Genomic DNA, 27,210 nt, shown 5'->3' on the forward strand with positions numbered 1-27,210 from the left:
TGGAGAGAAAGGGAATTCCTAACTTCCGAGGGAACACCTATCAAGCATCAGGAAGCCATTAGGCCCCCCAAATTATCTTTACCTCTGAATCTACATCCTCTGATCCCTGCCTAAAGATAATTTTATGGGGAAGAGGATTTGCTTGTGTCTCTCCAGGTGACAATCAGGTGCCTATGTGGGTGCCCACCAACCATGTGAAGATCTATCATGAGCCACAGCATCTAGTGGACCCACCTGTAGAGTACAGTGTGAATTGAAGGTTTGAAAAGCCTCAATTTGCTTTCTGTATGCCTTCTGTTAATCAGAAAAGGCCTGTTGTTTCTCATTATCAGTGGCCTCCCGGCTACAGCCACAGAAGTTTTTGCTTCTGTTTCAGTAGATTTACTAACATGGGGGTGAGGGTATGCTTGTGTTTTTGCAGGAGATGAACAAACCGTGTGGATGCCTTCAAGATGCGTACGACCACGGAATGGGAGACTGGAGGGACCCATGGATCCCAACCATGGACCGGGTTCCCCCAGTACGAGCCATGAGCCAGTTGAATCTGAATGCGAAGAAGGAATGAGGACCGACCGGAGTCACGATGCTTATCGGACCAATGCTTTCTGACTCAGCAACTCTCTACCTTGAATACGAGAGACCCTCAGACAGGCAAGAGTATCGTCGCCCCTATTCAGCATGAAGAAGTTACAGAAGATGGACCTTCATCCTTCTGCAACCCCTAGGATTAAGGGTCCTCTTGGAAAAGGTAAAGGGGTGGTATGTGGGAAACAGTCAAACCAGAGTGACTCCAGTTTGAATAAGGGCTAAGAAAAGAGAAGCTGGGTCACCTACCGGCAATTAAGGGCTGCACAGCTGCAATCGCCTAGCTAATGATAGCTAGTAATAATGACAGTAATAATGATACCTTCTCTTTTATAAAAAAGAGAAAGGGGGCATGTTGGGAAAAAGCTGAGTGTTGAGAGGGAAACCGAGGCAGGGCTTGCATAATGTCCTCTGGAATGTGTCTAGACTTGCTGGCTCCATGCTTCTAGCCTTCCTAGGCTCCTAGGCCCCTATTCCCAGTATCTCAAGTAGCAGAACATGTTCCATGTAAATGCTAAACCGTCACAGCTGTAGCTCATGCGCCTGCCCTTTTGACCTCCACATTATCACCACCTGTTTCTTTGTTGGATTACCAATAAATACTGTGGGCTCCCAGCGCTCAGGGCCTTCGCAGCCTCCCCGATGGCCCCCTGGTGTCCCACCTTTCTCTCTCAAACTGTCTTTTTTCTCAATCCTTTCACTCCACCGGACTTTGTCACCCCCACGACCTGGTGGTGGGTCTGATCACCCCAACACAGAGCTTGTGCTCACCAATTTTAGTCCTTTCCAGCACCGATCCAGGCCTTCTGGAACCCAAGGTATGCCTGCCCTGCTGCCGGTATCTGGGCTGGGACCGAGGGCATTCATCCTGTCCATCCAGGAAGCCTGAGAGCTCTGAGCTAAGGCAACACCCTTGTCTGAACTCAGGTGTCTCTCTCCACCACCTGGGCAGACTGAATGACGCCCTTCTGTATCCCAAGGCCACGCCTCACATCCCATGGTGGACCCAAAGCTACTCCATATCCTGTCCTGGGACTACACCCCACCCCCCACCCCCGCATCAATATAGCAACAGGCTTCAGAGGCAGTTTCTGAACCCACATTGCTCCATAATGGTTACCCTAAGTGTGGCCTCCAGTTTATCCCTCAGTTCTGGAAGACTGAGATTCCTCTGGAGATGGGCGCGAGCTCACCGCCTGTGCCACCAGTCCCTGCTCTGGCTCTCAGGCTGCCCGGATGTGACGCTTTTCAAGCTCACCCCCGACTTGTCTCACACAGACTCCTAGAAGACCTCTTACTTTGAACCCTGCCACCAACACAGGGCAAATGGGAAGCAAAGAGCCGTTTCCGTGTTTAAGTCCACCTGGGCAAAAATGAAGCTGAACAGACATTTCTCAGGAAGATTCCCAATGCTGGGGGAATGTTTCCTAGAGGAACATTTCTGTGGCCGACAAACACGGATGCAGAACAAATGACTCTGGGGAGGCAGCAGAGCGCAAATGGGGGGCGCAGCCTCCGCAGCCCACGAGCTGGCCACACCTGCCCCTGCCACGCAGGCTGAGTCACCATGGCAGCTGCACCTCTGTATGGCATGGAGACTCGGCTACGCCGCAGGGCTGTGGGCCGGCCCTCAGACTAACCAGGCCCCAGACAGAGCTCAGCACATGACTTTCTTCCTAGTCTTTTCTGCAAACTGACGTGTTTTCTTTACTCCCATTGTCGCCTACTGTCTAAAATAAGATTCTTCTTCAGGCTGCCGCTACTGTCAGACTCAAACTCCAGCTCTGTCACGTTTTCTGGAGCCCTGCTTCCTCTGTGGCGTTCCACACATGCCACGCTCTGCCCCTCTGCTCCTTGTCACCCTCCCTGCAGCTGGGTGAGCTGTCCTCTACACGCCCCTGTGGCTGGGTGAGCTGTCCTCCACACGCCCGCAGAGTCCTGTGGACATCTCTGAAGCCCCAGTCCCCACACCTCATATAACAACTGGGAACATGTCTGTCTCCCCCACAATCGTAAAGTCTTTGAAGACAAGGACGTCTGTTGCATCTTCCTTGAGCACCAAGCACAGTGTCCGCCCACTCACCAGAACTCACTCTTTTCCTGCACCTTCTTTTCCAAGCGCGTGCCTGATTTCCAGGGTCCTAAGGCCTGACCCTGGCTCCCTGCCAGCTTCGTCTCCCTCCCCACCCCAGCCACACCTAATGACCTGAACAACTACAAGGTCCGGCCACCACCACCCGGTGCTACACAGGAGCCCTTCTGCCCCTCAGGGACGCCCCCCTCAGCTCTCCTCTAAGCTGACTGTGCAGAAAGTGCTGCTCCCATTACCTTGTTGTATGCTCTTTATTAACTCTCCCTACCCTGGACAGACATAGAGCCACCTTCCCTCTTGCTGGCACATCATGCTGGCACCCACCTATCTGCCTCTCCCTGGCAACTGAGGAGACCAGGACAACCAGTGGGAGACTTGCGGGGAGGAGGAGGGCGCTGGCTAGTTCTCCTCCCTCTCTGCGTCTCCTCCAGCCTGGGGTGAAGGTAGCTTCCTGCTGCCACTACTGTCCGGTGGCCTGACTTCTCCGGACACCTTCACAGCCAATGCCGCCTCACCTCCTCCCCCTGCACTTCCTGGAATGGGCTCTGCTGTCAGTCCCATTATCTCTCACAATTTGTACTTAACAGTATTATTTAGGGGAGAGACTGTATCTTCCTCATTTTTCTACAGAAAGACTGTATAGTGCCTAAACTAAATATTATTGAATTGAGTCACTTAAAATATTATAAATTTGATTCAGAAAATGTTATTTTTCCAAGGATGGGTTTATTTCAAAATTGTAAAGATTTATATATCATTTTTATTACATATAATAAGCAATTTTTAGCTTAAAATAAGTTTCACATTTAAAGTAAAAAAAAAAAAAACTTAAAAATGCAGACTTTTTTAAAAGCCAAAAAAGCTTAATTATCTTGCAGCACAGGTCTACCCTTAAATATTCACATTTCAAAGCTGTTTTGAAAAGATTTAAAAATTGGCTAAAAATAATTTACAACTGGCAGTGATTAAAAATCTTATCTTTGGAAAAGCGTATTAATGACACATAATGAATTTAAAGTTACAAGCATTTAATGGTTTAATCAAGCATGTAGTTTTTACCAGTAAACAAAATGAGACTTAGTACAAAATGGTCTTCAACTGTCACTTCAGTTGTTTCTGGAGTATTTTATGGGGAAAAGCAAACTTCACCAAACATAGAGTATCAACATTCAAGTACTCTTTTCCACGAGTTTCTGATTTTCAACTTAGGAGAGAAGAACAGCATTTGATAACTGCATCCCTGGTGGAAAAAAAGAGGGAAAAAAACAGAATATAATATTCCTCAAGAGCAAAGTTGCAGAAAATGTTCCTGCTAAATCACCTTTTTTAACAGAACTCAATGATGCTCCAACACACTTTTTGATTAACAAAAACTTTGTTCAGTATCATTTAAGATTAAGAGCTGAGATTTGAAAACATTTTGCTAATTTTTGACATGGTATTTATCTTAAGAAATTTTTACTGGCATATACACTGATCTCAGTACAAAGAAATAAGTTTAAATACCAAAAATAACCTAACAAAAGATCTAACTTTTTTCTTTTTTTTCCTTTTGAGACAGGTTCTCCCTCTGTCTTCCAGGCTAAGTGCAGTGGCGTGAGCAGATCCTCCCACCTCAGCCTCCCAAGGAGCTGGGACTATAGGGCACACCACCATGCTAATTTTTTTTTTTTTTTTTGTAGAGACAGGGTCTTGCTATGATGCCAAAGCTGGTCTCAAACTCCTGGGCTCAAGCCATCCACTCGTCTCAGCCTCCCAAAATGCTGGGATCACAGGCATGAGCCATCATGCCCGGCCCAAAGATTTAATTTTTAAAAAGAACTAGGCCAGGCAAGGTGGCTCACGCCTGTAAGGCGGGTGGATCACTTGAGGTCAGGAGTTCGAGACCAGCCTGGCCAACATGGTGAAACTCCATCTCTACTAAAAAATACAAAAATTAGCTGGGCGTGGCAGCACGTGCCTGTAATCCCAGCTACTCAGGAGGCTGAGCCAGGAGAAATTCTTGAACTCGGGAGGCGGAGGTTGCAGTGAGCAGAAATCATACCATTGCACTCCAGCCTGGGTGACAAAATGAGACTCCATCTCAAAAAAAAAAAGAACTAATGAACTGAGTTTTAAAACTGTAATGTTTATAACTGAATCCTCAGAATTAAAAGAAGATTAAAGTGTGACCTTTCATATTCTCTTCCAAAACTGTTATTACTTGATACTTTCATTCATTAAAAAAGCTTTTACCTAGGCCATAAAAAATATCCACTAGTAAAATTCTTATAGGCAAAATCTGTACATTGCTTATTGCTCTCGAGTGCAGGATTCTGTGTCTGGAGAGGCTGGTCATTTTCTTGAAGTCCTGCCATCTCTTCAGAGCCTCTTGTATGGGGACATCACGTCTAGAGGTCCTTTCCTCGGCACCAAGAAGTATTGGAGGTCTCCTTGCTCTAAAGCGCCTATGCATGGTAAATTACCCTTGCACACTCTTGTTAAGCAGCTTTCTCACCTGTAGCTAACTTTGTTTTGCTTTTTCTCCTTGTAAATATCTATCAGAAAGAATCATACATTTGAAGTGGAATAAAAATAAAATTTCTACCAATTTCCTTCATTGTTTGTATTAAACAGACAATTTTGCTGTTTTTAAATATATAACATATCTTTGAATTTCACAAACAGGCAAAGCTGTGCCTCATCAGAATCTTTTTCTAAATCTATCAGATTTAAAATTGGAACTAGTTTTGTTTTCTCCTCCACGGCTAAATAAATACGTTTCTCTGGAAAAATATTTTAAAATGCCGGTTACCTCTTGACATACAACTAAAATGTTCTTGCTGACTAAAAGTAAGCATTTATGTGTAAGCCCTCATTTTCCCAGTAACTTCCTTTTTTATTGAGATGGAGTCTGGCTCTGTCACCAAGGCTGGAGTGCAGTGGCGTGATCTTGGCTCACTGCAACCTCTGCCTCCCGGGTTCAAGTGATTCTCCCACCTCAGCCTCCCGAGTAGCTGGGATTATAGGCGCCCACACCACACCCAGTTAATTTTGTATTTTTTAGTAGAAACGAGGTTTTGCCATGTTGGCCAGGCTGGTCTTGAACTCCTGACCTCAAATGATCTGCCTGCCTTGGCCTCCCAAAGTGCTAGGATTACAGGTGTGAGCCACCGCACCCAGCCTTAACTTCCTTTTCTTAAGTAGAATTTGTTTTCCTGGAGTCTCTGTGTCCTATTTTCTGAACCCCTAAAGCCATGGAAGGGTCCAGAATCTCATCCACATTCCCTACTGCACACCAGGCAGCAGGGTGGCAGGATGCTCCCCACAGAGCTGCTCCATGTCGCCAAAACGTGTCCATACAGACATTATCATGGCAAGCTTCTATTCATCTCATTGAAAACATGTTTATTGCTGGGCGTGGTGGCTCACGGTTGTAATCCCAGCACTTTGGGAGGCCGAGGCGGTCGGATCACAAAGTCAGGAGATTGAGACCATCCTGGCCAACAGGTGAAACCCTGTCTCTACTAAAATACACAAAAAAATTAGCCGGGCATGGTAGTATGCGCCTGTAGTCCCAGCTACTTAGGAGGCTGAGGCAGGGGAATCTTGAACCCAGGAGGCAGAGATTGCAGTGAGCCGAGATCATGCCACTGCACTCCAGCCTGCTGACAGAGCGAGACTCTGTCTCAAAAAACAAAAAAAGAAAATATATTTATTTCCTTTTAGGAAATTAAGATCAACCAAAAAAAAAGTGTTTAAATAGTATTTTTATGTAAAAATTACTTAAATTCATGTATTTGTGTGAAGATAAGTAAAGAACCAGAAACAAGACAGAATTCAAACAAGCTCACCTTGCATATGGGATGTACGACAGGCTATACCTGCAAGAAATATTCAAGCATGTTGAATCTTCATCTGAATGATGGTTTTTCTTTATGCCAAAAGGCCATGTCTAACCTTATAATAAATACAGCAGCATGAGACTGTACAGTGGTTCTCAAAGTGTGACCCCGACCAGCAGTGACAGCATCATCTGGGAACTTGTTAAAAATGTAAATTATTAGGTCCTACCTTAAATCTCCTAAATCACAAGCTTGCTTTAACAAGCAACCTGCACTTTAAACAAACTCTCTAGGTGATTCTGGTGCATGCTAAAGTTTGAGCTTCTTATAATAAAATAGAAACTGTACCACAACTGATAATTATAGTCTCCTTTAGGGATAAATCAATTATTAGGTACAAATTAGGCAATAAAAGGCAAAATACTAGAGAAAATAACCAAGAGATTAAGTTTCTTTACATATCAGTGAAAAAGAGTAAAGAACATTTTATGGTGAATTTGAGATACACAGAGAATTACATTTAACATTCATTGGTGTTTCATCTGTCAGTAGAAAGGGGGCCAAAAGAAAGGTGATCCCAAACTGGGTAACGTCGAGTAAGAGGAATGTAAAATGGCAAAACCAGCAAGCAAAAATTAGGAAGCAAGAGCTGCTCTGAAGGAAAAGGAAAAGCACTCTTCACTAACACAGAAGAGTGCAGGAGCTGTAGGGCACGTTTAATCAACCACCCAGATATTTATGGCCTTTATGCAGATGAACTCTTACTGTGCGAAAAAAGGCCACAAGGAGGGGAGTCTGAGCAGAAACCAGGGCACGACTGAATATTCACAAAAGTGGAGTGGGAAAGGCAGTGCAGGTGAAGCATCTCTGATCTGAGATGCTTGGGACTAGAAATGTGTTGGATACTGGATTTTTGGAATATCTGCATTACATTTACTGGTTGAGTATCAACCAAATCTCAGCACCATGTCAGCATTCAAGAAGTTTTGGATTTTGGGCTGGGCATGGTGCCTCACATTTGTAATCCCAGCTACTTGGGAGGCTGAGGCAGGAGAATCACTTGAACCCGGGAGGCAGAGGTTGCAGTGAGCCAAGATAATGCCACTGCACTTCAGCCTGGGTGACAGAATGAGACTCTGCCTCAAAAAAAAAAAAAAAAAAAAGAAGTTTTGGATCCTGAAGCATTTTGGATTTGGGATGCTCAACCAGTAACTTAAGAAGTATTTAATCACTGCCAATTCAGAAGACATCTCCAGATATCACAGGGCCACAGAGTCAACATTAGGATAAATTCCACCTTGTATTTATCCAGCAATAGAGTGGAGAATGCAGGTAAACTCATCTTCCCTTGGTCTCACCCTGTGATTTGGTCTCACTTTTATGTATTCACATGGCATCACCTACTTTTCTTATTATTTCTCTTTCTCACATTAGAAAAAGGCAGAACATATCACTGTAACTAGACGAGCACAGCACCCCATACTTCTCCCTAACAGTACCACTGAGCCACGCTGTCAAGTCCAACAGGACTCATCCCAGACCTCCCCTCCTCTGACCCTGCAGGGCCTGTCTGGCTCCAAAACACCAGACGAAATGCTAGGGCTTTACTGGTTCCAAACAAAATGCTTGTCACATCTCAGGCAATTTTAACATTTTACTAGGGTAAGGAAAGACTTACCAGGTCATTGACAAGAACTGCAATATGCAGAATAACACAGCCAGTCCCTTCTTATGCCACTAACAACAGCAAAAACAGAGGAATTATGAGTTTCAAAGTTTTAAGAACATCTTTCTCAATCAAACTTAATTCTTCTCTTTCAAAAATGTAGATGATGGCTCCATTTATCTTCATTAAATTTTAGTGTGATAAATTTAAGATACAGTTGATCTGAAACTTTAAAATCCAAAAAATACATTTCCTTTCTAAAACTATATCCATTAATTTAAATACTGCAAAATAAATGACTTTAAATAAATGTTACTGAAACAATTGTGCATAGGCTGAAAACATTAGACTTTTAAAGGTGGTTAGGTCTTTAAAGTCAATGTTAACTTATCTAGAATCGACATTTAAAATCCCACTGAGATCTATATGCCCCATGTGAAATTGACTTATTTTACTCATTCCCATTTGCTCCTTGAGCGATATTTTGAAGGAAAATTGTATTTTATTGTGATCTTCTGGAATAATATAAACAGTTTCCATGGTTGTTTTAAAATATTTTGAGAATTCCTTGTCCATCAGTGCTTTTTTACTTATTTATCTTCAATCTACTGTTTATAAGTAAACAGGCAATTCCAAAACCAAAAATCAATGTTTTATAGAGAGGTGCAAGTTAAGAATATTCTTTCATCATTAAGAAATGACACGTAAATCAACCTCATATAACTAAAGTCCTGTCCTTACATCATCAAAATAAAAAAAAAAACTGGAATTTTTCTGATAGAATATGTCTAAAATATCTACCCTTTCTTCTTTAAAATAGGACTTTTCTTGTTGATAGTTCAAGAACGGCTTCAAACCCTTTTGGGAAATAGGTTGAGCACAATAGAAAAATATGATGTAGAATCAGGAAGACCAAAAAGTAAACGGAATTGTAACAATGTGACTTCTTTAAAGGCTAATGAGGAGCTGTTAACCTTCTCCACAGGGTAGGAGAATGATTTCAGTTCCTCTCTTTGTTGTTACTGTGTTTTCCGGCCCGGCCCTCTCTATTGGTTTCACACCTTGCTACTCGGCAGCGCACTTGCCTCACCACTGCAGAGTCACAGTGCACCCCTGCAGCTGCATGGTGGAGAGCACAGCCCCTCACCACACCGGGCACTGTCAGATTTGCCAACCGGGCCCACAAGCAGGTGAGCTCGGGCACACCTGTGTGTTTATTAACGACCTCTATGCTGTAGACAGCAGAATCTATGGCACATTTAGCCACTAGCTGGGTGGGTGAGCATGTGTTCACATGTGTGTCTACTGACTACCTCTACGCTGTAGACAGTAGAATCTATGGCATTTTTAGCCACTAGCTGGATGTTAACATGTCAAATTTTAGGAACACCTAATCTTCAGAGAGTTTTTAAAAAAATAGATGAGCTATTTTAACATAATGGTGTGATGACACTTCAGCTGGGGGTGGGGGGGCACACAGTTAACTGAAAGCCAGTAGGGCTGACATAACTTACCCAAAGAGCAGCACACAGGGTAAATACAAAACACAGCTACAGGGGAAGAAAGAGTAGATTATAAATTTGAGATCCTTTCAAAAGCCTAATGAAAATGCATAAACTAATCTGCATTCATTTGCATAGGGAATATACTATAGAACAACAGTAAGAAGACAGCTGACTAGTTTTACTTCTATTTTCTGTAAGTATTATTTTACTTTAAAGTCTATGACTGCAATATTCCTTGGCAAGTTGGAAGCATCTAATAATTTAATCTGTTAAGTAAACTGAAAGATGATCATTCCGATCATTCCACATCCCCATGAAAGCAAGCAGGCACGGGAGTGAATGCGAGAGGTGGGCGGTGTGGTGTTGTAAAGACCTAAAGAGATCCCAGCTGACGCCTGCTATCTGAGGGTCCTTGGTGAAGTCAGTGGACTTGTCTAAACCTGTTTTCTTCTCTTTAAAATGAGGAGAGTTCCTACCTACCTGCTTTAAAAAGCTGTTGTAATGAATAAGGTAGAGTGCATCCGTGATGGGCTTGAGCTAGAAGCTGGCACGTGGAAGGCTCTATGTGGCACAGCCTCTTCACCACCATTACTAGGCGTGATCTTATGTGGCAGCAAATCAAACCACACAAAGTGCTCCACCTTGGGAGACGTCTTATATGTTCAAACGCTCCCACATTCTCTCAACATGATGTGTGTTTTTGTAAGGTACAGTATGTTACTAAAAAGGTGGAGGGATAAGTGCCAGGATTTCTTAAATAAAACGAATCGTGCCAGGATTTCTTAAATAAAACGAATCTAACTAAAATCTTAGTGGAATATAAACTACTTATATTCTAACAGTGAAATATAATTTCTTAGTAATCTAAAGTTAAATGTTTATATATATGTTGATACATACGCTATTATAGAAAATTCAAAATAATTGGAGATTATAAAAGTGGTAAGAAAATATGAAGTTGAATAAAGACATAATAAATAAAGCTAAAAATGAGTTTTTACTCTAGTGAGGAGATGGGAGAAGACTGCCAGGCAGATTAGAGTTAACAAACATTTCCTTACAAATTAACATAGGTTAGCTGTGTTTGGAAAGCTAATGTTAATAGTTATAATGGTAGTATTTAAATTCTTTAAATATCATAAATGCTTGAAGGCAAAAGAAATCCACAAGAGACACAGACCAGGTGAGTTAGGAGGCAGAGGCAGGATGCAGAAGAGATTTGGGTCCCCCTCCTGCTCACAATACACAAAACGATGATCAGCTGAACACCCAGCATGTATGAGAATGGAAACAACCTTACTAGCCAAAGTGTAAACTCTCATCTACCAGGCTCAAGATAATAAGAGTGATGACCTGAGAGTTGTGGACAGAACCCACAATGTAATGGAAGGCACATTTAAAGACACTGTTACGGGAGCCGTATTGTTAGAATTTGTCAAGTTGGCACACAGAGAAGGGACAAAAGTCAGATGACAAATGATGCTAAATCTCACCCTCAGCATAGAGGGTGTCTATGCCCACCCTCCAAAGTGTACAAACTAACAATCCCTTATGAAACCATCGGCAGGGCTTAAAAATGAAAGCACACTCAGCTCTAGGGTTCATTTAAATACACAGCTACACCATTCCATATACGCAACAGAAGCAGGCTTTACCTAGCCAGTAGTCTTAGACAATACTGTACCATCTGAACTCTATAACCACACAGGATATAATTTTTTTTTTGTTTTTAGATGGAGCTTCGCTCTTGTTGGCCAGTCTGGAGTGCAATGGTGTGATCTTGGCTCACTACAACCTCCACCTCCCAGGTTCAAGTGATTCTCCTGTCTCAGCCTCCCAAGTAGCTGGGATTACAGGCGCATGCCACCACACCAGGCTAATTTTTGTATTTTTAGTAGAGACAGGGTTTCATCATATTGGTCAGGCTGGTCTTGAACTCCTGCCATCAGGTGATCCGCCCACCTTGGCCTCCCAAAGTGCTGGGATTACAGACGTGAGCCACCATGCCCGGCCGGATATAATTATTATATTCAACACAAGAAGTATACATACATAAAAGGCAATTATTCATAAAATAACAGTGCAAAGAATACTTCAATAAAAGTTTTAAAAATGTATTATTTACTTACCAGCATAATAACTGTTGCAAGCAATCTTGTTGTTTCAAACATTTTCTTCAGTTGCTTCACAGGTCCCATCAAAAAGCATGTACTGTTTGAAACAAAGTAACTGAGGTACAGGTCTACTAATTTATCTGGCTATGCAAAAATAAACTACTTTTTTAAAAAAGAAACCCTGTTGGTTTATTTAATTAAAATTTCTCACTAAAAAAAATTTTTTTCCTTAACTTTATAAAGAAACTTTACAACTATTCCAATAGAAATGCTATGGTGTGAAGATGTCTTCTCCAAAATGTAGGTGTCCTCAGTGTGGTAGTATGAAGACCGGACTAGGCTGTGAGAACTCCTCCCTCTGAAAGGGATCAAAGGCCCTTGGAGGAGAGGCTGCCTGGGGGTTGCTCTTTCCTCTTCTGCCCTGGGAGGACACAGGGATCTTTCCCTTGGGGGATGCATCTATCAGCAGGATGGATGTGTCTTCACCTTGGACTTCAGGCCTCCAACTGTGAGAAAAATTTCTATTCTTCTTAAGTCACCCAGTCTACAGTATTCTGTTATTGCAGCATAACAGGGGCTAAGACAAACAACAACCCAAAGATGCGACAGAGATTCTCAAAGACGGATTCTTATACTCCCAATCTAAAGTAGCCCTCTGTCACTACTGCCACACCCTGTGTTAATTCTCTGCACAGCACCAACGCCATCCGATCTTTTTCTGGCGTACTGTGTGAACATCTTCTTCATTAAAATGTAAGCTCCACAAGAGCAAAGCCTAGAGTGCAGCAGCTCCAAGCCTGGGCTCCGGAGCCCACTGTCTGTAGGATTCCCACCTCGGCCATGATTTAGGTTCATCGCCATGGGCAGCACTGACTCCCCTGCTCTGTGCTATTATCTCCAGTTATAAACGGGGATGATAATACTGCTTACCTCACAAGCTTGTCATAATACATATAAAACACTTAGAACAGTCCCAGACACACATTAAGTGCCCCACAAAGGCTGGCATTCCTAGCACTAATACCGTCTGTTATGGGAGACGGCATATAGCAGCAGTCAATACATATTTATTTAATGAATGTAAATCCTGTGGCTGAATTCACAGTATGTACAGAACTACATAAACATCCTACTGGGAAAGTGCTTTTTAGAAAGGTAAATTTGGTAGCAAGAGCAAACAAGATATTTTGAGAAGCCAAACGTACCTGGCTAACGCAGCAAGATTGCCGAAGGTATAAAACACTGCAAAAAGCTTTATGCCACCCGGAAGAAACAGCAATCCAGTTCCCTAAGTTAAGATATTATAGTTATTTTAAAATAATTTTATGATTTTAATGGATAAAATATAAATGTGCTACTGCAGTAATACAATACAATATTATGTAATAATGTGTTTAAATACAAATCTGCTTGTAGAAAGTCTAGTCTGATTACACAGAAAAAATAGTTAATTTCAATGTTATACACTAACTTGAATCTTCTTCCTATTTGCACTAACATATATAAATGAGCCATAACAAAACTTTGTGCTTACCAGTAAATCTCAGTCTATTCAAGTTAAATTTTCATGCTAAATGGCAAGTATGAAAAGGTAGTAAACATCTAAATCACTGACTCTCCAGATCTTTTAACACATTGATAAATTTTTCTTAAATTATTTCAACTATCCACAAAACTCCCCAAAATATTAATTTCTATGTATTTTCATTGATCTCTACCCCTTTATTTCAGTTCAATAAATATGTTCCACCAAAATAGTCTAACAGGGATTTAGTAAAGGACATTTGTTTTTGGTACTAAATGGAATTATTAGTCTAATACAAAATAAAAATTATTAAACAATATAAAGCCTTAACTCACAAGAATAGAAAAGAAAACGCCACATACGAAGCAGATGGCAAACCATTTCAATCTGGTGTTGAAACTAAGGGATGAGGCATCCAGGACCTTAATAAAAAATGGGAAAATTTAGAATATAGTCTTAATTCACTACCAATCTGATTCTTTATACTAAATTAAAGCAAAGTTTTAACATATAGTCTGAATCATTTATTTTGCATATCATAGTGTCATTTAAGAATACTAAGATTCCACGGTTGTTAAGGGTAATATGACCATGGTCTGGGTAGCAGATGATGCTGAGGAATAACCATTAATTTTGCTAAGTCTGATAATATGTTTCACAAAAGTCCTTATCTGTTAGGGACAGCCGATATACGCTGATATGGATAAAATGACATATAAGATATATTATAAAATACACAAAGATTAAAAAAATACAGGGGGCAGATGCAACAGGCCAGGCAAAACACTGAAACTGTAGAGGCTGGGAAAGAGTACACAGGGTTCATTATCTGTTCTCTCAGCCTCTGTAGGACGAATTCTTCAGGCTTCTAGATGCAGAGCCTGAGTGCATCTGCACTCAGTGCAAGTGCAAGTCCTGCCGTGAGGCAGAGGCTGGCCTTCTACATGCCACCTCTCTTCGGCCGGTCATTGGCTGCAGGCCAGGGGTGGAGTAGGGTGACTGCACCCCATTGAGGGTAGAGGGCGCTGACCACCTATAGGAGGCAGCCTGAGCGGCCCCAGCAGAGACCATCACAGCACACACCAGAGGGTACCCATTCTAAGCTTTCAATCCAACCCATGAAAGCTTTGGGCCCATCCTCCACCACTGTAAAAACATACTGTGAAATGATCATTTATTCTAGAGCAACAGCATGCCTATATACCATGCAAATTCTAGCCAAATTATGTGGGGAAAAAAGTAGAAATTACTATGTCTACTTTCTACAGTATGATAACCCAGCACACAGTGGTGGTGAAATAAACACACTCAGATTACTAATTATACTATTAAAATATATTTTCCAAATAAGGCTAAAAAAGTATCTATCGACAGCAGCTGTGCAAGAAACTAGAAATACACAGCAAGGATTTATATTCCAAAATTTAAATTTCTAATTTATACTACCACATCCACTTAAAAATAAGACTACATGCTTATATTTTCAAGAATAATGAAAAATAAGAGAAAGTTCTATATGCAACAGCTCAAAATACATTTGGTTACATTCCTTACCTCAAGAGATTAATCTGTGAATCCTTATGTAGCATGAAAAGCAGATAAAAATAACTAAGTATTCTGTAATGAAACATATATCATTCTTTAACACATTTTAAATATTTTTTAAGTTTTATTTTAATTCACATTCTTGTTTCCAGCAATGTCATCTGTTTATGGCAAAACTAAACACTTGGTTTTAAACAAAGAGTCAACTTGCCTATAAAAACATCTAAATTTCATTCTTACTGATCAGGAAGAATACACACTAAGTATATTTTAACTACGCAGGCCAGAATAAACTGGAAAGACTGAACCACATAGTAAATGATCTGTTAAAAAAAAAAATGGGGCCGGGCGCGGTGGCTCACGCCTGTAATCCCAGCACTTTGGAAGGCCGAGGTGGGCGGATCACAAGGTCAGGAGATGGAGACCATCTTAGCTAACACGGTGAAAACCCATCTCCACTAAAAATACAAAAAATTCTCCGGGCGAGGTGGCGGGCGCCTGTAGTCCTAGCTACTCGGGAGCCTGAGGCAGGAGAATGGCATGAACCCGGGAGGCGGAGCTTGCAGTGAGCGGAGATTGTGCCACTGCACTCCAGCCTGGGCGACGGAGCGAGACTCCGTCTCAAAAAAAAAAAAAAAAAAAAAAAGGAGACATGTTCATTAGCTTCATTTAACCATCCCACAAAGTATACATATGTCAAAACATCACACTGTACATAATAAATGTATACAATTTTTATTTGTCAATTAAAAATGGAAAGAATAATGATTTCTAAAGGTTAGTGTGAGTCCACAATGCTGTGAGGATTTAGTGAGAGGAAAAAGCATGCATTTTTCCTTCTTTTACAAGTTCAAATCACCCCATTGTTCACAAGTTCAATCGCTGCTTTTCAATAGCCAGTTTTTCTCTCAGCAAGGAAACAGCACAGCTATTTGTATAATAGTAGGTATTTTTTCCTCTTATTGCCATCTTCCATATATTGATCTTTAAAACAAAACAGCAGGACAAATTATTTCCACTTGTAAACATGGAATATTCAATCCACAATCAAATGATTTGTCTCAAGTCTTGCAAATTGTCTAGGATACGAAACAACTACGCAGATTTCCTGACTCCTAATTGGGAAAACTGTGAAATGCTTCAACATGAAAGAAAACCTGGCAGTGCATCTTCCAACTAGGAGACAGAAAGAACCCTGCCGTCTGCTTATCACAAGCATTTTTTTGAGACGGAGTCTCACTCTGTTGCTCAGGTGCCATCTCAGCTCAATGCAACCTCCACCTCCCAGGTTCAGGTGATTCTCCTACCTCAGCCTCCCAATTAGCTGGGACTACAGGTCCACGCCACCACGCCTGACTAATTTTTTGTATTTTTAGTAGAAACGGGGTTTCACTATGTTGGCCAGGCTGGTCTCAAACTCCTGACCTCAAGTGATCACCCGCTCCCAAAGTGCTGGGATTATAGGCATGAGCCACTGCACCCAGCCTGCTTATCATAATAAGCATTTATGTGCTGCTTTCTTTTACCACCAATCAGGAGCGATCCCACCAAAACCAGCAACTTTGTTAATCTCTTAGTCTTAGAAAAGAAATAAAATTGCCACCTCTTCCTCTCCCCAAACCACCATCAATCATTTTACTTATCTGTTACCACAGGAAAAGGAAGCCAAGAGAATACAGGCCCTTGAGCAGGGGCTGCTCCCCCTATTCCCGCCACAGTAAACACAGCACTGCTTGCAACTAGAACCTCATTCATTAATTTTTTACAAAAGCAGGTGAGAAACATAATAGAGGAAAATGTAGTACTAGCAGCAACAACATGAAGGCTGAATGAGTGGGTCCCATAGCGCAGCCGAAACCCACCCCTTTAAGTGAAGGAGAAGCTGAGGAACAGCTCTAATCCACAGAACGCCAGGAAACAGCACAGCTAGAAGGACCTGAGCCTTGCCCCTGGGCTTCTGCCATCTAAATGTAGCAAACACTTGTGGCTTTCCACTAATGATGACACTGAACCCAGCATTCCTCCCACTCCTTTTTCAAAATAGCAGTGGGTATAAAAAGTCAAAGTTGTGCAGACAAGTGAGAAAAAGACATCTGCAGACCCTCAGGCCCATTCCAGGCAGAACTGCCCGCTCCCCCCACGCAGACCCTCAGGCCCATTCCAGGCAGACCTGCCCGCTCCCCAGACCCGCTGCTGGGGTCCACACTTTCGAGAGCCACCCTCTTTCTCCTCCTCATTCAGGACTCTTGATCGTGGGGCCTACCCAGATCCTTGCAGCATCCGGCACGGTTTCCACGTCCACGTGGGCAGCCTGGCCTTTCTGTTTCTCATCCCCTAATCTCCACTGGCCTTTCCCCTCCACTCCACTCAGTGACCCAGCTCAGGGCAGTCTTTCTGCTCGAAATTACACCATCGCCAAAATTCAGGCTGCCGCTCTCCAACCCGTTTCTTCCTGGCAGCAGGCTGGTTCCTTGGCTCCCACCGTGCTGACTCCTTGGCCTCCTGAACTCATCCGGCCCTTCTCCTTTTTTTCAGCGGCTTCAACAGGACATTCAAATTCCCTTTCCGCTGCCTCCACCTGGTAAAATCCCACCGGAGTGCAGTTTCCCTCCGCCTGCTCCAGGAGGTGCTGAGCTGAGCCCGCTGGGTGGAGTCAGGCACAGGGCAGGGGGGTCCTGAGCCAGTCCTCATCAGCCCCACCATGGCCTGCACATTGCTGCTTGGCGATCTAAGGCTTCTTGCTTTATCTCAACGTGCATCTTACTCTAAACCACTTCAAACCTCCACTTCCTGCCCCACACTTCCATTCTTAGCAGACAACTTCCCCTACTTCACACACAGAAACCCAAAGCCATCAGGGCGAACTCCCTCACCTTCCTGCTGCTACCAAACCAGCAAACCTACCAACTAAGAACACCCATGCTCTCGCCCTTTCCTGGTTCCCACAGAGCTGAGATCCACCTGTCCACCCTGCTTTACAGCCAACCCCTTACTTGCTCAGGAAATTTATGCTATTGGGCTTTTCCCCCTAGTGAACATGTTCTCACTCTCTAAAACTGCATCCATCAACTTTTAAACATGATGAAGTCCCTCCCATCTTAAACAGAAAGCTTACTTCACTTCACCTTCCAGCCTCTGTACACTCATACATTCATTCATCCATCCATCCACTAACTGGCTCAATAAATACTGAGTGCTGCTATGTGCCTGTTCTAAGTGCTGGGTAAGGGATCCAGCTCCTGGTTAAAAATCTATGTGCTGGCTGCTACACCAAAAATACCATAGGCCAGGCACTGTGGTTCATGCCTGTAATCCTGATACTTCGGGAAGCTGAGGCAGGCGGATTGCTTGAACCCAGTTCAAGACCAGCCTGGGCAACATGGTGAGACCCCATCTCTACAAAAAATACAAAAATTAGCCAGGTATGGAGGCACACACATGTAGTGCTAGCTACTTGGGAGGCCGAGGTGGGAGGATCACCTGAGCCCGGGAGTCAGAGGTTGCAGTGAGCCGAGATCACACCACTGTACCCCAGCCTAAGTCAGAGTCTCCCAAAGAGCCTAAACAGCTGTGGAAGCTCGTCACTGGAGGGCTGACTGTGGAAGCTCGTCACTGCAGGGCTGACTGTGGAAGCTCCTCACTGGAGGGCTGACTGTGGAAGCTCGTCACTGGAGGGCTGACTGTGGAAGCTCCTCACTGGAGGGCTGACTGTGGAAGCTCGTCACTGCAGGGCTGACTGTGGAAGCTCGTCACTGGAGGGCTGACTGTGGAAGCTCCTCACTGGAGGGCTGACTGTGGAAGCTCGGCACTGGAGGGCTGACTGTGGAAGCTCGTCACTGGAGGGCTGACTGTGGAAGCTCGTCACTGCAGGGCTGACTGTGGAAGCTCGGCACTGGAGGGCTGACTGTGGAAGCTCCTCACTGCAGGGCTGACTGTGGAAGCTCGGCACTGGAGGGCTGACTGTGGAAGCTCGGCACTGGAGGGCTGACTGTGGAAGCTCGGCACTGGAGGGCTGACTGTGGAAGCTCGGCACTGCAGGGCTGACTGTGGAAGCTCGGCACTGGAGGGCTGACTGTGGAAGCTCGGCACTGCAGGGCTGACTGTGGAAGCTCGGCACTGGAGGGCTGAGCTTTGAAACAACTGATGAGAACCTGAAAAGCCAATCTGAGCAATGGGGAACGCTCACAGACTGTGGTCATGAGATCCAAGCACCAAGCACTCTGGGGGCTTTGGGTTTGTCCTGTATGCCACTGTGAAGGAGGTGGATGAAGAGTTGTGGAACCAAAGGGCTGTCTCGAGAAGATTCTCAAAGACGAGGTGCCCAACTGTGAAAAAGATATTTGTTGGCGGCATTAAAGAAGACACTGAAGAACATCGCCTAAGAGATCTTGAACAGTATGGAAAAACTGAAGTGACTGAAATCATGACTGACAGAAGTAGTGCCAAGAAAAGGGGCTATGCCTTCGTAGCCTTTGACAACCACGACCCTGTGGACAAGACTGTTACTCAGAAATACCATACTGTGAATGGCCACAACTGTGAAGTCAGGGAAGTCCTGTGAAAGCAAGACATGGCTAGTGCTTTATCCAGCCAAAGAGGTCGAAGTGCTTCTGGAAACTTTGGTGGTGGTTGTGGAGGTGGTTTTGGTGGGAATGACAACTTCGGTCATGGAGGAAACTTCAGTCGTCATGATGGCTTTGGTGGCAGCTGTCCACAGCGGTGGCAGTGGATACGGTGGCAGCAGGGATGGCTGTAATGGATTTGGTAATGATGGAATCAATTCTGGAGGTGGTAGAAGCTCCAATGATTTTGGCAATTACAACAATCAGCCTTCAAATTTATAAAGGGACGAAACTTTGGAGGCAGAAGCTCTGGCGCTTACGGTGATGGAGAACAATACTTTGCCAAACTTTACTTTACTTTACAAAACCAAGGTGGCTATGGTGGTTCCAGTAGCAGCAGTGGCCATGGCACTGGCAGAAGATTTTAACCCATTTATGCCTGAGGTTGCATTTTTTTGAATTTGAAAAATCAGACCTTGGCAATGACCTTGAACAGGAGAACATAAATAACTCCCACATGCTTAGCACTCCAATAAGGGAACACCAGGCATAAACGGGTTCACAAAACCAAGGTGGCTATGGTGGTTCCAGTAGCAGCAGTAGCCATGGCACTGGCAGATTTTAATCACTGCCAGGAAACAAAGTTTAGCAGGAGAGGAGAGCCAGAGAAGCGACAGGGAAGCTACAGGTTACAAGAGATTTGTGAACTCAGTCAGCCAAGTACAGTGGCGGCAGAGCCCAGCTGCTACAAAGATGTTTTAGACAATACTCATGTGTATGAGCAAAAAACTCCAGGACTGTATTTGTGACTAATTTTATTAACAGGTTATTTTAGTTTCTGTTCTGTGGAAAGTACCAAGCATTCCAACAAAGGGTTTTAATGTAATTTTTTGCACTCATGCTGTTGATTGCTAAATGTTAATAGTCTGATCATGACACTGAATAAATGTATCCTTTTTAAAAATGTGCTGTGTAAAGTTAGTCTCCTCTGAAGACATCTTGGTAAATTCCCCCAAGAGTGTGAAGTCAATTCCTTCAGGGTGATGCCAGGTTCTACTTGGAACTTATTTACACTCTGCTCGGGTGGAGAAGCCATTGTCTTCAGTGAGCTCGGTGTAGTTGAACTGACAGTTACTGTTGTGACCTGAAGTTCACCACTAAAGGGGATCACCCAAGCAAAATCACAGAATTATTAGTTATAAAAATGATTAGCCGGGCACGGTGGCTCACGCCTGTAATCCTAGCACTTTGGGAGGCCGAGGCGGGTGGATCACGAGGTCAGGAGATCAAGACCATCCCAGCTAACACGGTGAAACCCTGTCTCTAATAAAAATACAAAAAATTAGCTGGGCGTGGTGGCAGACGCCTGTAGTCCCAGCTACTCGGGAGGCTGAGGCAGGAGAATGGCATGAACCCGGGAGGGGGAGCTTGCAGTGAGCCGAGATCACGCCACTGCACTCCAGCCTGGGAGACAGAGCGAGACTCTGTCTCAAAAAAAAAAAAAAAAAAAAAAATGATTGTTGGCACATCCCATGCAATATATCTAAACTGAATAATGGTACCAGATAACATTATAGATGGGAATGAAGCCTGTGTATCATCCATAATTGTATGTAGCTAATAAACTATTTAATTCTCTTAAAAAAACATGGTAGACTGGGTAGCTTATAAACAACAGACACTTATTTCTCACAGTTCTGGAGACTGGAAGTCTATGATCAAGGCGCCAGCAGATTTGGCGTCTGGTGAGGCATCTCTGGTTCACAGATGACACCTTCTGAGTCCTCACACGGTGGAAAGGGCAATGGATCCTTTTTTTTCCTCAACTCCCCAGGCTCAAGCAATCCTCCCACCACAGCCTCCCATGTAGCTGGGGCAACAGGCACACACCATTACGCTCAACTAATTTTTTAATTTTTTGTAGAAGCGGGGTCTCACCATGTTGCCCAGACTGGTCTTGAACTCCTGGGCCCAGGCAATCCTCCTGCTTCAGGCTTCCAAAGTGCTGGGATTATAGGCATGAGCCACTGCATCTGGCCTGGGGCCTCTTTTTTATTAGGGCATGAAACCCATTCCTAATCACATCCCAAAGGCACCTCCTCCTCATACCATCACATTGGGGATTAAGTTTCAACATAGGAATTCTGGGGGGGGACATAGACATTCAGACCACAGCACTGTGAGTGATTTTGGGGCTGGCCACAGGCAATTACACAGGCTCTAGCAGGCAGGCCTTCCGGGGAAAGCTCCCTCTGCACACCAGACTTGGAGCACAGCCCGGGCAGTGCAGCCCCTGGGGAGGTGCAGTCAAGGTCCCAGGCCCTTCGGCACACCACACTTTTTCATGTAAAAATTTCATGTTCCCTTCCTAGCCCAGTGCCTTATTTCCCAGTAATCCTTATCTGAGGCTGTGGGAGTAGACAGGACCCCCGGCTGGCACATGCCCAGCACAGTGGTTGGGAAGCTCACCTTGACCATTCTAGCTTCAGCCCTCTCCTGGCTGAAACCCTGCAGACACAAGTCACTTCCATGTCCTTAATTCCAAGGAACATTTTTGAAACATCAGTATCCTTTCCAACTCAACAGCACAGGACCCTTTGGCACTCCCTCCTGCTTACAGTGTTCTCTTCAACTCCTACGTCCCACCGGCTCTCCTGACTGTCCTCCCGCCTCGCCAGCTGCTCCTGCTGGGGGTCTCCTCTGCTGCCTTGGCTCCTTCTAGCTGGAAAGACAGCTTCCTCCTTGTGTTTCTCTACACTCCCCCTAACCACCTCACCCACACCCACCATGGGAACAGTGAGGGGAGCAGATAAGGTAGGTATATTCAAAATCTTCTAAGCGGGAAAGGCAGAGAGAGTTTAAATTGTATATTAGGCATTTTCTCTTATTACCATCTTCCACGTGGTGATCTTTAAAGTGAAACATGATAAATGAATGCCATTTGTAAATATGAAATACTCAGTCAACAAGCAAATGACTTGTCTCAACCCGCGTGCTATGGTCTGAGTGTTTGCTGAAATCCTCGGCCCCATGGTGATGGTACTGGAAGATTGCCCTTCAGGAGATGATCAGGTCATGGGGACGGAGTCCTCATGAATGGGATCCATGCCCTAGTAAGACGAGAAAGAGACTAAAGCTCTCTGCTCTCTGCCATGTCAAGATATAACCAGAGGCAACAGTATGACACCAGGAAGGGGGAGGCCTCACCAAGAACCCATGAGTGCACCTTGATATCTGACTTCTGGCCTCAAAACCCGTAAGAAATAAATTTCTGTTGTTTATGGATCACAAAGTCTAAGGTATTTTATTACAGCAGGCTGAATGGACTAAGACATCTCGCAATTGTCAGCAGGGGTTAGTAGGGGCTCCCACAAGAGAACTCTGTAGAATGTTCCTGCATTATGTTCTTGTCATCTAACTCCCAACAATTACCTTATGCCAATGCCCTCACCTCTCCTTAGTTACCCAAATCCAAACGACTCACTCATCTGTTTGTTCAACAAGTAGTTATGAACAGCTATTAGACGCCAGGTACTTGGTAGGTTCTACATACCCAGAAGGGAGTAAGACAGCACCTAGCGTATTACATTCAGATGGGGGAAAATGGGCAATAAACTAATGAGGCAGGTTCTACTAAGGACATAAACAGGGGCAGAGTAACTGGGTCAGGAAGGGCCTCTCTAAAGAGGTGACCAAGTGAAGACATCAGGAAGTGACCAATCCAACTCTGAAAAGAGCCAGGAAGGGGCATTCCAGAAAAAAGAAATGCAACTGCCAGGTCTCCCAGGCAGAAGAAAATGGCTCCAACTGAGGAGGAGAAAGAGGGCCGGGCAAGGCAAGCACTGGGGAGAGGGTGGGGAGGCGGGCCGACAAGCAGTGCAGGGTTGAGAGGCCAAGGGAGGGATCTGGATTTTATTCAAGTGCTGCAGGAAGTCACTGAAGGATGTGATCAGGGGAGGAATATGATCAACTCTCTAAGATCTGGCTCAACATCTCTCCCTCCTTGACTTCTTCCCAGACATCTCAAAGGAGAGGTCCCAGAACTCTGGCTACCGTGCCTCTCCCCGGGGCTCAAAGCACCTCCATAGGAGGACGACGCAGCCTGGATGTCAGGATGCTGCCCTATGACCTTCACTGCCTTGCCCAACTCCTCAACTGGCCTAGAACCATCCCTGTCAAGACCCAATTCCACCGTGCCCGCCATCCAGGTTACGTCTTGCTGCACAAGACGTGCAACACTCTCAGGTCATCCCTCACCCCATTCAGGTCTGTGCGCCTTTAATCCCATCTCATCTCCTACCCATCTCCAAAAACCAACAGCAAACCTCCCTATGTCCTCATCCTCTTCTCTGATGATCCTCTCACCCTCCTGCTAGGTTTGAAATTTAGTCTCCAGGGCCAGGGCTCTCCCCTATGAATCCTGTACCACTTGGACAGGCAGTGAGCCAGGTGTCTTCCCTCCTCACTGCCACTTCCTGCCCTTTCCTCCTCCCTAGAGAAACCTGCTTTCCAAGTCACTCCTCAATAGCCCCCTAGCAACAATTTCCTCTTGCCTGCACCATAATTTTCCCCTTTCCTGGACCATTCCCAATGCACAGAAACATCCAGTATTTTCCTTGGGAAAATGACATGTTCCCCGACCCCACTGCATCCTTCAACTGCCACCCACTTCTTTGCTCCACAGGAAAAATCACTGAGATGGCCATACCATCTCCATCTTCTTTCTATTCTCCCCTGACTTCAATCAGGCCTCTGTCCCCATCCAGCCACCAAGACTGCTCTCGTGGAAGTGACAACTGATAACCTCCACAGGTAATCTCTTCTTAACTTCTGAGACCCATCAACAGTACTGGGTCCCCTCCCCTTCCTAAAGCACTCTTTTCCCTCACTTTCTGGGGCGTCCTTCTCTCTTGGTTCTCCTCCTCCTCCTCTCGCCATGCCTCTCTGCTGTCTTTGCCGGCTTCTGCTCATCCTCTAAACCTCTGCACACCAGAGAAAACCAGAGGTCAAACCTTGGACCTCATCTGTTTTCTACTTGACGATCTCATCTCTCTCCTATTTCCTCCCACAAACTCTACCGTGTTACGTCCAACTGCTTTCCTGACATCTCCACTTGGATGCTACCTGGATCTCAGACTTCACGTCCACACTGAAATGATTCTCCTCTCTGAACCTGCTCCTCCCACAGTCACTTAATGGCAACTCCACCTCTGCAGATGCTCAGGTCGAACGCCATGAGGCATCCTTGCCTCCTCTCACTCTCACATATCCAATCCGTCAACAGTGTGGCCTGCTGGCTGTACACTCAGACCATTTGCAGAATCTGACCAGCTTTTTGTTTTTTAAACAGGCTTTTTTGCTTTTTAAACCACTTCTATCACTGATTCGAGCCACGGTCATCTCTTGCCAGCACAACTGTACTTGTCTCCAGCCCAGTCTCTGGGCTTCTAACCTTGCCTCTACAGTTCGTTCTCCACAGAGCTGCCAGAGTGATCCTTTAAAATCCATGTCGGTCACACCACCACTCTGCTCGAAACCCAAAGGCCTCCTATCACACTCAGAGTAAAGCTAAAATCCTTTCTATGGCCTATGAGAACCCCACAATTGAGAATCCCCCTTCCTGCTTCACCTTCTCTTCTACAATTGTCCCTCTTCTCTGCCCCACTGCTAGAGCTCCTCTGGCCTCCTTACTGGCCCTGAACATGCTGACCACACTCCACTCGGGACTCTATCTGCTGGGCCCTCTGCCTTGGAGGCTTTTATTCACAGGATACCCAGCAGCTCTTCTGAGCTGTGCTCACGTGGCTCCCTGGCAGGGAGGCCTTATCTAAGTAATATGGCAACCCCAACCTCCTCAACCTGCTCTTTTTCCGTGGCTGTCTGACACATTATATACTTGTTTATTCATTGTTTCCTCCAATTAAAATTTAAGTTCCATGTGAAAGAGGTATTTGCACTGGTCACTGTTATTAACACCTGCATCTTGAACAATGTCAAACATATGCAGGAACTTGAATATTTGTTAATGAACGATCACCTCCTCTGAACTCACAGCACTTGTCTATACAGCCAGTCACTCTAATCTTTGATTGATTACTTCTCCACGTATCTTTCTCCCCTCTAGACAGTGGGCTCAAGATAAGTGATATTACCTTTGCATCTCCAAAGTTTAGAGTAGCACTGTCCAATAGAACTTTCTGCAATGCAAATGTTCTACATCTGTGCTATTCAATACAGTAGCCTTTAACCACATGTGCCTACTGAACACGTGAAATGTGGTTGCTGTGACTAAGGAACTGAATGTAAAATTTTATTTAATTTTAATTAATTTAAATTTAATTGGTCCAGGCGCGGTGGCTCGAGCCTGTCATCCAAGCACTTTGGGAGGTCAAGGTGGGCGGATCACTTGAGGTCAGGAGTTCGAGACCAGCCTGACCAACATGGTGAAACCCCCATCTCTACTAAAAATACAAAATAATTAGCAGGGCATGGTGGCAGGTGCCTGTAATCCCTGCTACTCAGGAGACTGAGGCAGGAGAATTGCTTGAACCCGGGAGGCAGAGGTTGCAGTGAGTCGAGATCGCGCCACTGCACTCCAGCCTGAGCAACAAAGCAAGACTCCATCTTGAAAAAAAAAATTAATTGGCCACATGTGGCTGTGGTAATATACAGAGTTACAGAGTGCAATGAGAACTGATACTTGTCTTACACTCCCTGAACCCAAAACTGTAACCCAGAACTCTACTCACAAGAAGTGCTGAGTAAGCATAATGACAAGGAAGTCAGGAGGGACAAACAAGATCCTTATGAAACACAATTCAATTTTAAACGTCCAACTTCTGCGACAGCACACAATAACATGCAATATAATCGCATGCAATAACAAAAAAACTTACACCGCAGTTCCTGCTCCACTGCTACTTTTAACCTTCTTGCTGGAGGAAGTAACCCTTATCAAGTCTGGCTGGTAAGGCGCAGACACAAGGGCTTTTATTAAGAAAAAAAAAAATCTCCTACCAGGGCTCACTGCCTTAACAGAAAATTTTTAATTCAATATTATTTCACTTAACAATGTCCTGTTTATTTTTCCTCCAGTCTCCCTATTTCCAAAAGATCACCCCCCAGCAAACACACACATAACACCTCCTTTACCTCCAGAGACAAACAGATGCAACAAGCTTTAGGGTCTTGGCTCACTGCAGCTCGCAGGATAAACGCCCTGCATAGCTACTTACGCTGCACAGCCCGAGGCCAGAGCCCGCACCAGGCTCAGAAAACCAAATAGTACGTGGGAGCGATGGATTATTTGGCAAAGCGAGGGCCGACGTTAGTGGATTCCTGAGTCAGAAGGCCAGATGGGAGAATCGGAGGGTGGGTCTCAAAGTGGGTTTAAGTAGACCCCATGGAAAACTGGAAAGTTCTCAAATTCTACTCGGGAAGCAGGCGGAGCCCTCCTAAATCAACCGGCCGAGCAGACGAGTCCCAGATCCCCAGCCTCGCACCCACCCCACCCGCTCGGCCGGTCCTCAGTGCGGCCGGGGCCAGCGGGCAGCCCCGGGACTGGACGAGGACGCAGGTTCGCTACCTGCGCGGTCAGGCCCTGCTCCTCGTCGTCCTGGCCGCTCAGGACTCGCCGCAGCTTCTCCATGGCCCCGTTCCAGGGCCGTAGCGGCCGCCACTCTGTTGCCTGCCCCTGACGCCTACCAAGAAACCCCGATCCCGAATCGCAGCAGACCAGCCGGAAGTCCGGTCCCGCCCGCTTCCTGTGCGTCAGCGCGGCCAGGGCGGCCGC

General features: G+C 44.9%; 1 protein-coding gene across 4 annotated transcripts; it reads right to left on the minus strand.

The window, feature by feature from the left end:
• Positions 1-3,383: 3,383 nt before the first annotated feature.
• Positions 3,384-27,210, minus strand: SFT2D1 (SFT2 domain containing 1). Of its 4 annotated transcripts, XR_010117160.1 has the most exons (9): positions 27,004-27,167; positions 13,647-13,733; positions 12,992-13,074; positions 11,802-11,883; positions 9,682-9,717; positions 8,180-8,238; positions 6,617-6,699; positions 6,511-6,540; positions 3,384-3,917 (listed from the first exon to the last, which is right to left on the minus strand). XR_010117160.1 is itself a non-coding variant. In XM_055269442.2 (8 exons), exons 1-8 carry the CDS (start codon positions 27,064-27,066, stop codon positions 3,878-3,880), a joined length of 480 nt encoding a protein of 159 aa, XP_055125417.1. In that variant the 5' UTR covers positions 27,067-27,210; the 3' UTR covers positions 3,384-3,877. The 4 variants fall into 4 exon arrangements, 1 of the variants encoding a protein (XP_055125417.1); XR_008654931.2 differs by lacking the exon at positions 6,617-6,699 and having other exon boundaries at positions 6,511-6,616; XR_008654932.2 differs by having other exon boundaries at positions 6,511-6,699.

The sequence above is a fragment of the Symphalangus syndactylus genome, chromosome 2, assembly GCF_028878055.3.
Source record: "Symphalangus syndactylus isolate Jambi chromosome 2, NHGRI_mSymSyn1-v2.1_pri, whole genome shotgun sequence".
Taxonomy (NCBI): Eukaryota; Metazoa; Chordata; class Mammalia; order Primates; family Hylobatidae; genus Symphalangus; species Symphalangus syndactylus.